We start from the raw sequence: 13,332 nt of genomic DNA on the forward strand, positions 1-13,332 counted from the left end.
CACCCTTGTGGAAGAAGAGTGCAGCTAAGGACCCATCTGAGTTGGGGATTACAAGAATAAGGCTCAGTCTTGGGCTCTCCCTTTGGTTACTCTGTTTAAAATCATTTAACTTCGCTTGTACTCAAGCATTGTCTTTGCACGTGTTTGCACTCAGTTTACTGAAGCTGCTCAGAGATTGCAATGCCGCCCCGCAAGCAACTCAGTTGTGCATTGTGAAGCCCTCCATAGAATAGCCACTTTTTGTTAGTCTTACAGCAAAAACTGGTCCATCTAGCCCACTCTCCACTAGTTACTAAAAGTATATACCTGCCATAATGCATCATTTCTCCAGCCAGCCTGACTGACATAGGCATCCTGAGGCAATGTAGCAATTGCCTCATGTATACTGACAACCAGTAATTCCTAAAACAAACAAATATAGCATATAAGACATGTATCTGTACTATGAATTTGGACTCAGTCCTCTCATGCAAGAACAAACCAAATATCAAACAGGTTGTCAGCACACACACTTCACCTCTTGAACATAACAAGCTCACAATACATAAACCCATATATGCTGAGGTACTTGCTAGAAGCCCACCTAAAGATCAGACACCTCCCAAGCTCAAACCTACTGCAGACCCAAAACAATCTACTACACATAATAATACACACAACAGTGTCTCGGCCAATGAGCCCCTAAGGCAAAACACCTCAAAAACAAATATCTTGGTCATAGGTGACTCCACAGTGAGATGCACAGATATCCCTCCTCACCAGGCTGCACAAAGAGAAGGTCACAGTAAGCTGCCTGTCAGTTGCCAGGATTGGTCAGATCAGGCACGCACTTGGCTTTTGGTTACCGGCAAAGATACTTACCTCCCCCATAGTGCCTTTTTAGGCAGTCATAATAACAAAATTCCTGATGTAAAAAAATCCACTACAGACAAACTCCAGGTTATGCTGCTTAATGCTAGGAGTCTAAATCGGAAACTGCACTCACTGGAAACATTCCCTACCTAGAAAGATGCAGACGTCTGTGCAGTCACAGAGACATGGTTCAAGACAGCAGCAAGCACCCCGGCCATGCAAGGCTGCAATGACTTCCACATGTTCAGACCTCAAAACAAGTGTGAAAGAACCAAAGGTGGAGGTGTACCTATCTTCATTAAAGACAAATACACTTCAAGGCTGGTTAAATAGTATGACTCCCTAGAGCTACTCCAAGTCCAATTAACTGTAAGTAAAACCCCCTTCCATATCATTGTTAGCTGCAGGTCCTCTACCATGAACCAAGAGAACCACTCTGCATACCTGGACCTACTTGAGTCACTCACTATACAGCCAAACACCTTGGTCATGGAAGATTTCAACTATCCTTCCATCGACTGGGAGTCATAGATGAGCACAAACATGCTTGCCCTAAGGTTCCTGGACTTTGTTAATACAAATGCTCTGGAACAGATAGTTTGCAACCCCACAAGGGGCTTGAATGTACTACACTTAGTACTCACAAACACAGGGGGTCGCTGCACTAACCCCTGTGTGTTGTACTCCCTGGTAAAGTCTGATCATAAATCAGTCTCTTTCAGAGTAATGATCATACCTGACCACCCTCCCCCCAACAGTAAAAAGGATGAAAAATTTCTCCAAAGCAAATTATAGCCTCCTAAGCGATGACATAAATAGTTTCAAAACCAGTGTCAACAATGGCTCCTATACACAGGTGTACACAAATGCCCTGTATAAACACCTGTACAGATGTATAGACTTGTCTGTACCTGAACGGATCAAAATAAGCCACCCTGGACAAGAGGGAACTGACTCAACAGAGGAAGGACACCCTCCACACCTTGAACAAGCAAATTAGATATCTTGTAAAGTCCTCTAATGCCAATTATGAAGCTAAACTAGCATCCCTAGCAATCACAAGGCATTCTTTAGCTACATCAGAAATCTAAAAGGGAAGGCCCAGCTTTGTGCTGAACTAGTAGTGCACGATACCACTCATACTGACCCTGAGGACATTGCCAACCTACTAGTAGACAGATATGGTGCAAACTTCACCCCCCTGTCCTCACCAGACATACCCCAAAGCATACCTGTCACCAGTCCTCTACCTGGTATCTCCAAAGTGCAGGTCATAACCGCACTCTCTATGGCCAAAAACACAGCCTCTATGGGACCAGACAACACCCCAGGCTGCCTACTAAATGGTCTAAAACAGGACTCAGTGGAACCACTTGACATTCTCTTCAACCAAAGTAAGCACTGGCTTTGTCCCAGTACAGTGGAAAACAGCAACAGTAATTCCCTTGCACAAGGGGGTCCATCAACCAACCCTGGGAACTATAGACCCATAAGCCCCAGCCTTATCTGCAAAGGCCATGGAGAGAATCATCATGGGCCTTATCAACAAAGACACAGGTGACCTTCAAACTCTTGACCTGATATGGCTTCATTAAGGGTAGATCATGCTTATTTAACCTGGTGGACTTCAAAAATGTCATCAAAGCCCTGGATGAAGGCAAAATAGTACATACCGCCTATCTTGACTTAGCCAAGGCATTTGACACAATTCCCCACTCAGGCATCACTGAGAAACTCACCCAGCTATGAATTAATCCATATATCATTAGATGGATTGCCAAATGGCTCACCGCCAAAATGCATACAGTCAGAGTTGGGGATTCCACCTCTACCAGATGACTAGCTACCAGTGGTGTACTACAAGGATCTGTGCTGGGCCCCCTACTGTTTGGAATCTATTTCTCAGAAGTCCAGGTGAAAATAGATGGCCTGTGGCTTACCACGTTTGCCAATGACTGCAAACTGGGTGCAATCATCAAGTCCCACAATGATGATGACATACTACAAAAAGGGCTTACACAGACCAATGATTGGTGCCAAAGCCACAGACTTAAACTAACCCCAAAAAAATGCATTATCATCCCTTTCAGCAAAAGAGACGTCCGTGCAAATTACAATATTAACAGTAACCCCCATAGCTCAAACACTGTGGTGAGAAATTTGGAAACATAGGTTCACAGTAACCTTAACTTCAATCACCATGTTTCCACAGTGGTAAGGAAGGCCTTCTACGTGGCACATCTCATAAGTAAGGGTATTGCATCCGGAGCTAAGAATGTTACATTTCCCCTGTACTCATCCTTTTTCAAACCACTAATACAGTGTAGTGCTCCCTTCTGTATGTACTCTCAGCACACTTTTGCAACAGCTGGAAAGACCTCAAAGGTTTCTCACCAAGAAAATTCAGGACCTTCAACACATGACCTACATGGACAGACTGAAAGCCCTGTCAATGTACTCTGTATCTTATAGGCTGCTGAGAGGTGACTTGTGCCTGGCCTACAGACCAGTCTTGGACCCTGCCCTAATGGAAATGCTGCACATTTGCAAGTCAAATGGGACAAGATTCCATTGCTCTAGGAATCTTAACCTAGCCTGCAACATAAACAGGGCATGATGGAGAGACATAACACGTCTCCCACAGATTGCCACTCCTCTGGAACAAACTCCCAATTCATGTAAAACAGTGCTCCTCAATGGCCCTATTTAAGCGTAACTTGGACAACTGGATGGGAGACCGTAAATTTACCCTGGGGGTATCTCCTATGTCCCTCTTGGATAAGGGCAGTCGGTGCTGATTATAGACTTGCACTGCAAACATAGATAAAGACAGATAAATAAGCATTTTAGTTTTTTTTTCCTTTTGCTCCACTGTTGCTTATCAGTATCAAATGACTTGTCATATGAAAATATAGTTCAGTTTTCTGTGCTGTTTATTTTTCTAAACAGCACAGCTATCTGAATTAGTTCACCTAACTTGTATGCTACATGCCAACAGATAATTTTATTATACAAAGAGAAAGACAGCAAATGCATGCATCTGAGATAAGTGGGTGAGTAAAAAACACAACGGAAGGAGACAACAGTTGTGTATATCTCTGTGCCTCAGCCTTAAAAAAAAAAACAAAAAAAAAAAAAACACTACAATAAAGATGAATATGTAATCCTGGTTTAAACATTACCAAGAGTCCTAGTTGTCTTCACTGGTAAGTGCTATAACTATTAACAATGAAGTACTTATTTTTTTCCTTGCTTAAAAAAAAACTGTGCCATACCTTAGAAGCAAAGGGGTAGGCCTTCAAATTTACAAAAAAATCACAAATTTAGGAAGACCTTAACAAAAAAAAATGACAAGCAGTTGCATGTTCTTAACTTGGCTAAAGCATCTTTTAAAGAAAAAACATGTACCCGACTGTTGTTTCAAAAGTACATGTCCTTCAGTATAGTGAGTTTATGCCAAGTCAAACCAGTTAAAATTGCTCCCAGATGAAGAAAAGCAACACTATGTGGCAGGGAAAACAGCAGGTACTGGAATCTGGGTTTGGTTTTAGCTTCTGGAGACCTTCTGCAGTGCTGCTCACACATACACATGCACCCGCAGCCAAACCCGCACACAGAACAGAATAAAAATTTAATTGGTAACTTGCATCAGAATGGACCAATTATGCACTGTACTTTAAATATCAAATCAATCTTTTCCAAGCCAAAACTACCTTGTAATGTACAGGCCAGTTGCCCAGAAACTTACTACAGGGAGCTGAGACTACGTTGATGTGCATGCTTGTAAGCATTTCTTTCAGTTCTGTCCCCTCTGCAGTGTGCATCACATCCACAAAGCAATACTGAAGTGACCGGAACAGAAAGTATCCTGGTCACATTCCAAGCCACAGACTACATGTAGTGTGGCAGTAACTCAACAACCATTAAAGGAAAGGCTTACACAAAATGACATTTTCTTTTCAAAACCAGAGCAGGCAAGAAGAATACGACAGTTCTTTATGACCAATAAAACGGGGAAAAAAGCAGTAACAACTGACCTTCTGGCCGAGTATAAAAATAAAAATGTTAGCCTTTTTTTGGTCAAATATGAGAAAAACAAAACACAATATATAAGGTGACAGCATACAATACAAAACAAGAAAGATTACTTTTTTCTGCACATAATCAAACTAAAACAATGAATATTCCACAACTTCACATTTGTAATATCCACAAATTTAGTGAATACACATACCCACATGCAAGTCTACAGCTTTCAATAGTTACAGCTATAAGCTACACTAGTTTATATTTGTAAAAGCATTCTACAATATATTTTAGCAGGACTTCAGTGTAATCACGGCCATCCTGGCAAAGCACAAAGAAATAATCAACTACTGCCGTCCAATGCTGCGCTGCATAACTGGATATGACCTCTGAGTCAGGTAGGTAGAACATGCTCACCACAGATAAATGGGTTTTCAAAGAGGCTATATTGTCAAGTACCAGCTCCTGTGAAAACAGGGCTGCAACCACAAATGCAACGGTTACTATAAGTAAAGTGATGATCAGAAAGGGCCAGGACTCAGACTTATTGTAGGGTAATTGAAACTTGCTAGCACTGATTTCCTGAGGCAAAGTTAGCTTGTCTATATCCTTAAGCATCGTACTATCCCACTGCTTAGGGTCAAATTTCTCCATTAATGGACTGCCATCACCAACTGTGCAGGAAGGCAAAGGTGTTTCCTTTATCACTTTCAATTTTTCTCGAAATTCTTGCATCTGTAGCAGAAAAGTAAGAGGATCTGTCATGTCTTTAAATGACTCTGCAATACTGAAAGCTTTCCTTTGTTCTTCTAGAATTGCACTCATTTTATTTATCTCTGGATCATATGCCTGCATCACCATCAGCTTCATAGTTTCAAAGTCGGAAAGGATTTCATTTTTTTTCTGGTCCACTGTGCACTGCAGCTTTTCAAAGTACGAAGCCACAGCCTCGGAATGTTTTGTTAGCAACTGCAGTGCCGTCTTCTTGTTGGTGTCCAAGGCTTCCAGGCATGACAGCACATCAGCTCGATGCCAGACTTCAACCCCCCGGAAAAGCTGTTCAAATGCCTCTTTTTCTTTCCTGCATGCATCCTCAATGCTACAAAATGCATGCACTGCATGGTCTCCTCCTGTTGCACAACAGCCACATATCAGTCTGAGATCTGTGGAGCAAAACATATTAAGGGGCTGTCCACTATGTACTTCGCATACAGGCATTTTAGGAGAGATTTTAATTTTATTGTATTTCTCTACAATTCCTCTCAGCGAATAATTAACTTGTAAGCTGCTGATGCTCACAACTGACACCTCTTTTCTGCAAGTGGGGCACTTGAAAGGGGGCCTCCAAAGCATACCCCTAGTATTTCCTTCTAAGATATTTTCCAAACATTTCCTGCAGAAACTGTGTGAGCAAGGCAGTACTCTAGGATCTTCAAAGAGACAGCAGCAAATTGGGCAGGTCAAATCTTCCTCTAGAAGCTCCATGGAAATCTAGGAGAGAAAAAACAAACTGGTAGACCATATTTACTGTTAAAGCATTCATGGAATGCAAATTGACTCAACCATGCTCTATTTTTATAATGGTTAACAAATTCAAAATAGAATAAATACAATAATCAGCAATATGCTTCACTGAGAATGCTTCTTGTGAAAAGCAGTACTTCAACTGATCAAATTATGGAGTTCTCTAACAAGGTCACTATAGTCAGTGCTTTGCTCTTGCTCTGCTGTGCTGTGCAGCAGCCTTGAAGTTATATAATTAAAGCTTTGGACAAAAATGCAGTGTTCTGCATCAATAAAAGTAAAACATGCTTCTCTGAGCATGAAAGCATCTGTTTCTTCTGCTATTCCCATGCTCCAACTGATGGTGTTTCTGCTACTAATTAAACAGGTGTACTATGATCAGTGAGAAATTAAATGTTAGTAACAGCTGTGATTTTCCTAAATTATAAAGAATGGGAGGGGGGGGGCTACATAAAAAAATAATCCTGGAGACATTGTTTAGGAGACTGTACCACCACTTTCACCTAACTTGTTTAATCATCAGTGAAAGGTTCAGTAGTTGCAGAGTGTCACTTTCATGGGTCTCCTTCAGCAGATTTTTGTGCGGGAAATCATTGTTCAGATTACTTCTGAAGAACACATATCTATCTGTACCTGTTATAATAAAGGTCTTGCATGAAAAATGCTACACTGTAATGCTAGCCATATCACATGCTGTGAATTACCAGTTGCCTACCATATTTACCCAATAAAAAAAAATTGCAACCTGTCACAAAGAAGCAAAGTCCTTTATTTCTGCACTTGCTGACCTTCAAGCCCTGATGGTGTGACCCTACCAATTACTTTCCCAGCACTGGGCAACACATGATACAATACAGCTGTCATCCAGGCAGCCATGAGGGAGTGTCCATTTTCTTGCTCTATGATTATCCACAGGAGCTGATATCCACGCTTTGAGATGTGAGGACCTACTTATTCTTTTTTTTTTTTTTTTTTTTTTTTAAGATGACAAAACTGGTTTATTGAATATATGCTTCTTCAGACCGTTATTTTTCAAATGCTTTACCAATTAAACTTTTATAGTGCACTTTCACGTGATGTATTTCATTAATCATACCAATTAAAACTTAAAGGTGCTACATTGTTATGAATTACTTGGTGCATATATATATTTTCTATCAGTTATAAGCGATGCTTTAACTTCTTGTAAGACATAATGGATTATAACAAATATATAAATGCATTTTTGTTAACAGCACACCATTTCATATAAAAACTTTAAAATATATAGATACAACTAATCATATTCGTTATAAATAACCATCTAAGAGGAACTCATAATTTCTTCATAAAAGTTCCATCTGAGCTCATAGGTATAAACTAAAATGCCTGACCTGGGATCGTAATGTTCTAAATAAATGTAGTAGTGTGTTCACAGACCCTAACTTTTCTCCTATAATCAGAACATATGGGGATAAAATATAAAACATTTTTTGAGAAATTTTTCGTATGTATAAGCAAACCACATCCAGTGTCCTCCAGGTTAAACGCACCGGACTTGAGTGTGATATCACACTGCCAGTACTCTATGCTCAGTAATATTAGATTGTACATAAATTAAAAACATGAAACATTATGTTCGAATTCTCGAACTAATCATATATGGGAACAGATGAATTTTTAAATTTCCCAAAATAAATCATATTGGATCTGTATTAGAAGCATACTAAAATCTTAATCCATAATATTGCCTTACTATTTTAAACCAAAATTATACCTATGTGGTGACAACGCGCCGTAACTGATAGTTCTGAATGCATGCTCTATCAGCGCTAGTAATATGAAATTTGCATTGTTGCCAGAAAATAAATAATAAACTGACTTCCTAAATATTCACTCGTATGCACACTATCCATACCTATATTAAGGGCATGGGTCTAATTTAACTTTCCATAAACTACGAGAGTATAAATGAGCTTAAAAGCTATCCATATCCAAAGTAAATATAAAAGTATAAGTTATATACTATAAATAGTCTGACTTGCCTCAACTATGCACCTAATTGCGCCATAAACATTATTGGTGCATAACTACACTGGTGAAGTAGAGTTGAACCATAGCCAACCTCTCAGACCTCTATATTGGCCCCCGATATCTACCACTTTGCCTCCAACAAAAATATAAATCCATATTCAACTTATAAACAACCCCTGCTGATATACAGTTTGCACTCAGATTTCCACGTATAAACTACAATTATATCACATGGAGATTATGAAACCTTCTCTTTGTGTACATAACAAATTAAACGGAATCAAAGTGCCATAAATAGCATGAATAATATTTATCCACAACATACCCTAATATGTGTACCCTATGGTTGCAGCAAAAGTATAATCTTCTTATAACGCAGCTAAGTGTCATGTAGTCAACTTAGAGTCTAAGCAACTCAGACCCCAAGTTTAACCCTATATCTACTCTAATAGTTCAGCTGCGTGCTGAATGGTTAATATAGGTATATTGACTAAATGACTTAGCTCAGTCATAAACCTCTAAACACATAGCTGCACACTGCACAATGGGATTACATATAAAAATTTGCTCAAGTGTTACCTTGCATAACATGCCTATATGTATATCACAGTAATAAGTTGATAACACAATAGTTCATTCCAGAAATATTAATTCATAATAGTAGAAGACTGTGGAATGTCCATATACTTCCAATTTCCAACATGGGAGGTCTTAAAGTATCCAAATCCATACGATGTAAGAACAACGGACAGATATAAACTAGGTTTTAAGTGTGACATATAATTCATGTAGTATGAAATATATAAGAATTATCTCACAATTTTGCATCTTGCTTTAAGGATGGGCTTAATGGATGCACGTTCATTAAGTCCCTTCCCTTTGTCTGCTCTCAGCCTCATAATCCAGTTCACCTCTTTCTTTTCTGTGCGATTACGGGTATCACCTCCCCTCACTAATGGCGCATTATAATCAATAGCCTTAAACAGAAAAGTGTGATCCTTCCCTGCACTATCTACATGTTTGGCTAAAGCATTATTAAGATGTTTAATTCTAATGGCATATAGATGTTCACGTATTCTGGTGCGAAATGATCTATCTGTTTTGCCAATGTAGAAAGATTGGCATCGTTGGCATTGAGCCAAATATACTATGTGGGCAGTTTCACAATTAGCTGATACGTGAAATTTATACATTTGGCCAGTGTCTGGGTGTATAAAGTTGTTTCCTGTTTCAGTATATACACAGTATCTACAATTATTACATGGAGCAGTACCTGTGTATACATCTAATCCACCTTTATTAGAGGTGTTACATAATATTCTCCTATGATTAAGTTTATTTTTAAACAAAAAGTGGGGTTTATCACCTACAATATTCAAAATATCATGATCCATAGAATATGCCAGTGATTATTAATTAGTTCTTTAATCTGATGTACGTCACTGGTATAAAACATGGGTATTTTAACTATATTAGCTACATTTCCAATAAATTGATGGTTAGACTGAACTAGTGCTGAGAAGTATGGTGCTGCTCTCTCCTGCCTTAAATTATGAATATTTTCCAATCCTACTATGATTTCTTTTTTTTTTTCAATAATCATTTTTTTTATTATTTTTCACAACCATATTACAAATTCACACATGATATACAATATATACAAGATGCTTCCATTGGTTAATTTCACATATATATCAACCTCATGTATTGATCAAAGGTACAGCATTAACAATCAAAAGGAAAATAATAAAATATTCAACATTAACAAATCAAAGCCAACAATCTGTCTTTTCTGTACATTCTCTATCTAATCTAAGGTTGATTTAGACTATACTCTAGTTCCCGAGAAAAAGTGGATAGTAACCTCTAAGCCAAAACAATATTAAAAATTTGCTCCCATATTTTTATATTGTTGATATTTTTCTTGTGGTCACTAATTAACAGTTTATGCGCTAAGATGTGTTTTATTGCCAACAATCTGAAATTTTCCCACAATGTCTGGGCTGGGTTCAACCAATTTGTGGCTATATATAATTTCATTAATAGGCAAATATTCATAATTACTATCATTTTTGATTTATCTAGATTCTCCGGGGGAATATGAAGAATCATAAACTCCCAAGAGAGTGTTGAATTTTGGTAACCCATTTTTTGTAACTGCAACTTTAATGAATTCCACAATTTATAAATGCACTTACAACTCCAGAACATGTGAAGTAAATCCGCTGTCTGATCTAAGCATTGTGGGCATATGGGTGAATTCTTCGCATCAAATTTGTGCAAAGTGAGACGAGTATAGTATGCATTGTTAAATATAATCAGCTGCGTAAATACCAATTTCTGAAGGGATACGGACTTTAATGTTAACTTAAATGCCTCCAATATCTTATTGTCATCTGGCAATATCAATTTCTCTCTCCAGTAACTCGATAAAAGAATATAATTATTATACTTCCTCTCTTTTATCAATTTATATGCAGCGGTTATATATTTTATATCCTGCAACAGCGCTTCCCATAGATTACGAGAAATGGTTAAATCCTCCTCTTTCATTTCAAAGTTATTAAAATAGTTTATAACCAAGTCTTTTAACTGTCTTACTATAGTTAAATAGGAAATAGGAAGTTCTATTTCTTTTAGAATATCATGTACTGGTACTCCTAGAAAAGGATATAAATCGAGTACAGTTAACTCCATGATTAAAGGGAATTTCTTTAGATCAATCAATTGACCGCCAATTGTTAAATTTGGGTTCCTATGAAACGGTTGGAAAACCATCATATATTTTAGTAAATTTAAGGAAGCGAAAAGAGTTTGAATTGCCATTACATAGCTTTTGATGTGCTCCATTAACTTATATTTACTCATTGTTCAATTATTTAAAAAGGGTAATGCTTTAGCATTGACTCCCACTTCATTTATATGCTTGTACATTAAGAGCACCCATTTGGGTGTCCATTTTCTACTATCCCTATCGAAGTAAGACGTCTTTAAAATCCTGTTGGCCTGAATCACTAAATAGTACATTTCGAAATCCGGTAATTCCAGCCCCCCCCCTTATTTTCTGGAGCCATCAATTTTTCATATGATATTCTCGTCTTCCTAGGTTCCCAAAGAAATCTTCCCAATCTTACATGAAGCTGTTTAAAGAATGTTTTGGTAATTCTGAGTTGTGCAGCTCTAAAAATATATAACATTCTAGGAAGAACATTCATTCTTATGATAGCTGCTCTTGCCATCATTGGTAACTTCAATCTACTCCATCTTTCAAGATCCAATGTTATTTGATCTGTAGTTGACTTTACATTGTTTATGAAAAAATCTCTATTTTCAGTTGAGAAGATAATCCCCAGATATTTTATCTTTTCTTCCGTCATTACTTGTCCTATCAATGGTAGCATTGAAAAGGGTGTGGGTGTCTTTAATGGGAATATTTTAGATTTTTTAAAATTTAGTCTGTAGTTGGAAATTCTCTCAAAGATTTCTATTGCAGCTAATATTTTTTCAGTATCGGAAACAGGTGTGGAACAATATATGTTTAAATCATCTGCAAAGGCAGCCATCCTACCTTTTATTCCATACAGTACAGGAGAATTATAAAAAACATTTTGCTTAAGGTGTAAAAATAAGGGCTCCAAGTAAAGATTAAATAAGATGGGAGATAATGGGCAGCCCTGTCGGGTACCATTTTTGATTTTTATCCTATTCGAGCATTCGTGATTTATAAATAAATTTGTGTATGCATTTTTATATAGTATCCTTAACGTTGAGATAAACTCCTGCGGTATATTAAAATAAGGTAATGTATCAAATAAATAAACCAAATTAACCCTATCAAATGCTTTCTGAGCATCAATAATTAGGGCGTACAAATTCAGGTTTTTATATTTCGCATAAGAGATTAAGGTATGGAGCGTTAAGGTATTATCCGTGGTCTGTCTCCCATCCATAAACCCCGCCTGTTCCTCTGATATTATTGGGTTTATTACCTTTTTCAGTCTACTCGCCAGAATGGATGTCATGATTTTCATGTCCATATTCAAAAGTGATATAGGTCTGTAATTATCAGGATTTTTGGAATCACCTTTCTCCTTTAATATCAGAACCGTCCTAGAGGCATTAAAATGAGGATCATTAATTCTATTTAGAGGGATATAATTAAAAGTCTGTGACAATACACTGCTCAGAATCTCACTAAAAGATTTGTAGAATTCCGAGGTCAAACCATCTGGGCCTGGGGCTTTGTGAGGCTTTAGTTTCTTGATTGTCTCGAACACCTCCTCAACTGTAATCGGTTTGATTAAATCTCTATGAAATTCCTTATCAATATTAGGGAAAGTGATTTTCTGTAGAAACTCTTTTCTGTCTTTATCTAGGAATAGTGTCTGCTTCTCACCGTAAATCTGATTACAAATTTTTTCAAAGGTCTTTATGATATCTGCCTTGTCAGTATATGTAGTATTGTTATAGTGTATTTCAGTAATTAATCATGTTGATTTCATCTGGTTAATGATACGAGCTAATGCTTTTGAGGGGGTTTGAATATGATTTGCATATTTAACTAAATTTCTTTGTTCATAAAGTGACAGATTTCTATTATGAAGTAAAAATAGTTCTTTTTGACATCTTAATAGCTCAGTTTCTGTCTGTTCATTATAATTCCTCATCAAATCTTGGTCCAATAATTGAATTTTAGTTTCTAAATCCAATTGAGTCTTCTTTTGCAATTTTTTATAATATGTAGCTTTTTGGATAAATAGTCCTCTTAGCTGCGTTTTAGCTGTAGCCCATTCTATATCTATTGGGTGTCTATTTTGGGAAATATTGTTTAGTAACTGTTTAAGTATCTCCTTGACTTCCATTAATATATCCTCCTTGGTTAGTAAATATGGGTTCAAGGACCAATTATACCCTCGA

General features: G+C 37.5%; 1 protein-coding gene across 4 annotated transcripts in view; it reads right to left on the reverse strand.

Annotated features, from left to right (window-relative positions):
• Window positions 1-5,045: 5,045 nt before the first annotated feature.
• Window positions 5,046-13,332, reverse strand: part of TRIM13 (tripartite motif containing 13) — a 196,396-nt gene continuing 188,109 nt past the window's right edge. For all 4 annotated transcript variants that reach the window (XM_044071476.1, XM_044071477.1, XM_044071475.1 and 1 more), the window contains one exon: window positions 5,046-6,369. In XM_044071476.1, coding sequence (XP_043927411.1) covers window positions 5,128-6,363 — 1,236 coding nt within the window. In that variant the 5' untranslated portion in view covers window positions 6,364-6,369 and the 3' untranslated portion in view covers window positions 5,046-5,127. The remainder of the gene's footprint in view (window positions 6,370-13,332) is intronic.

Source organism: Protopterus annectens, chromosome 5.part0 (genome assembly GCF_019279795.1).
Source record: "Protopterus annectens isolate FY-2018-M chromosome 5.part0, PAN1.0, whole genome shotgun sequence".
NCBI lineage: Eukaryota > Metazoa > Chordata > Ceratodontiformes > Protopteridae > Protopterus > Protopterus annectens.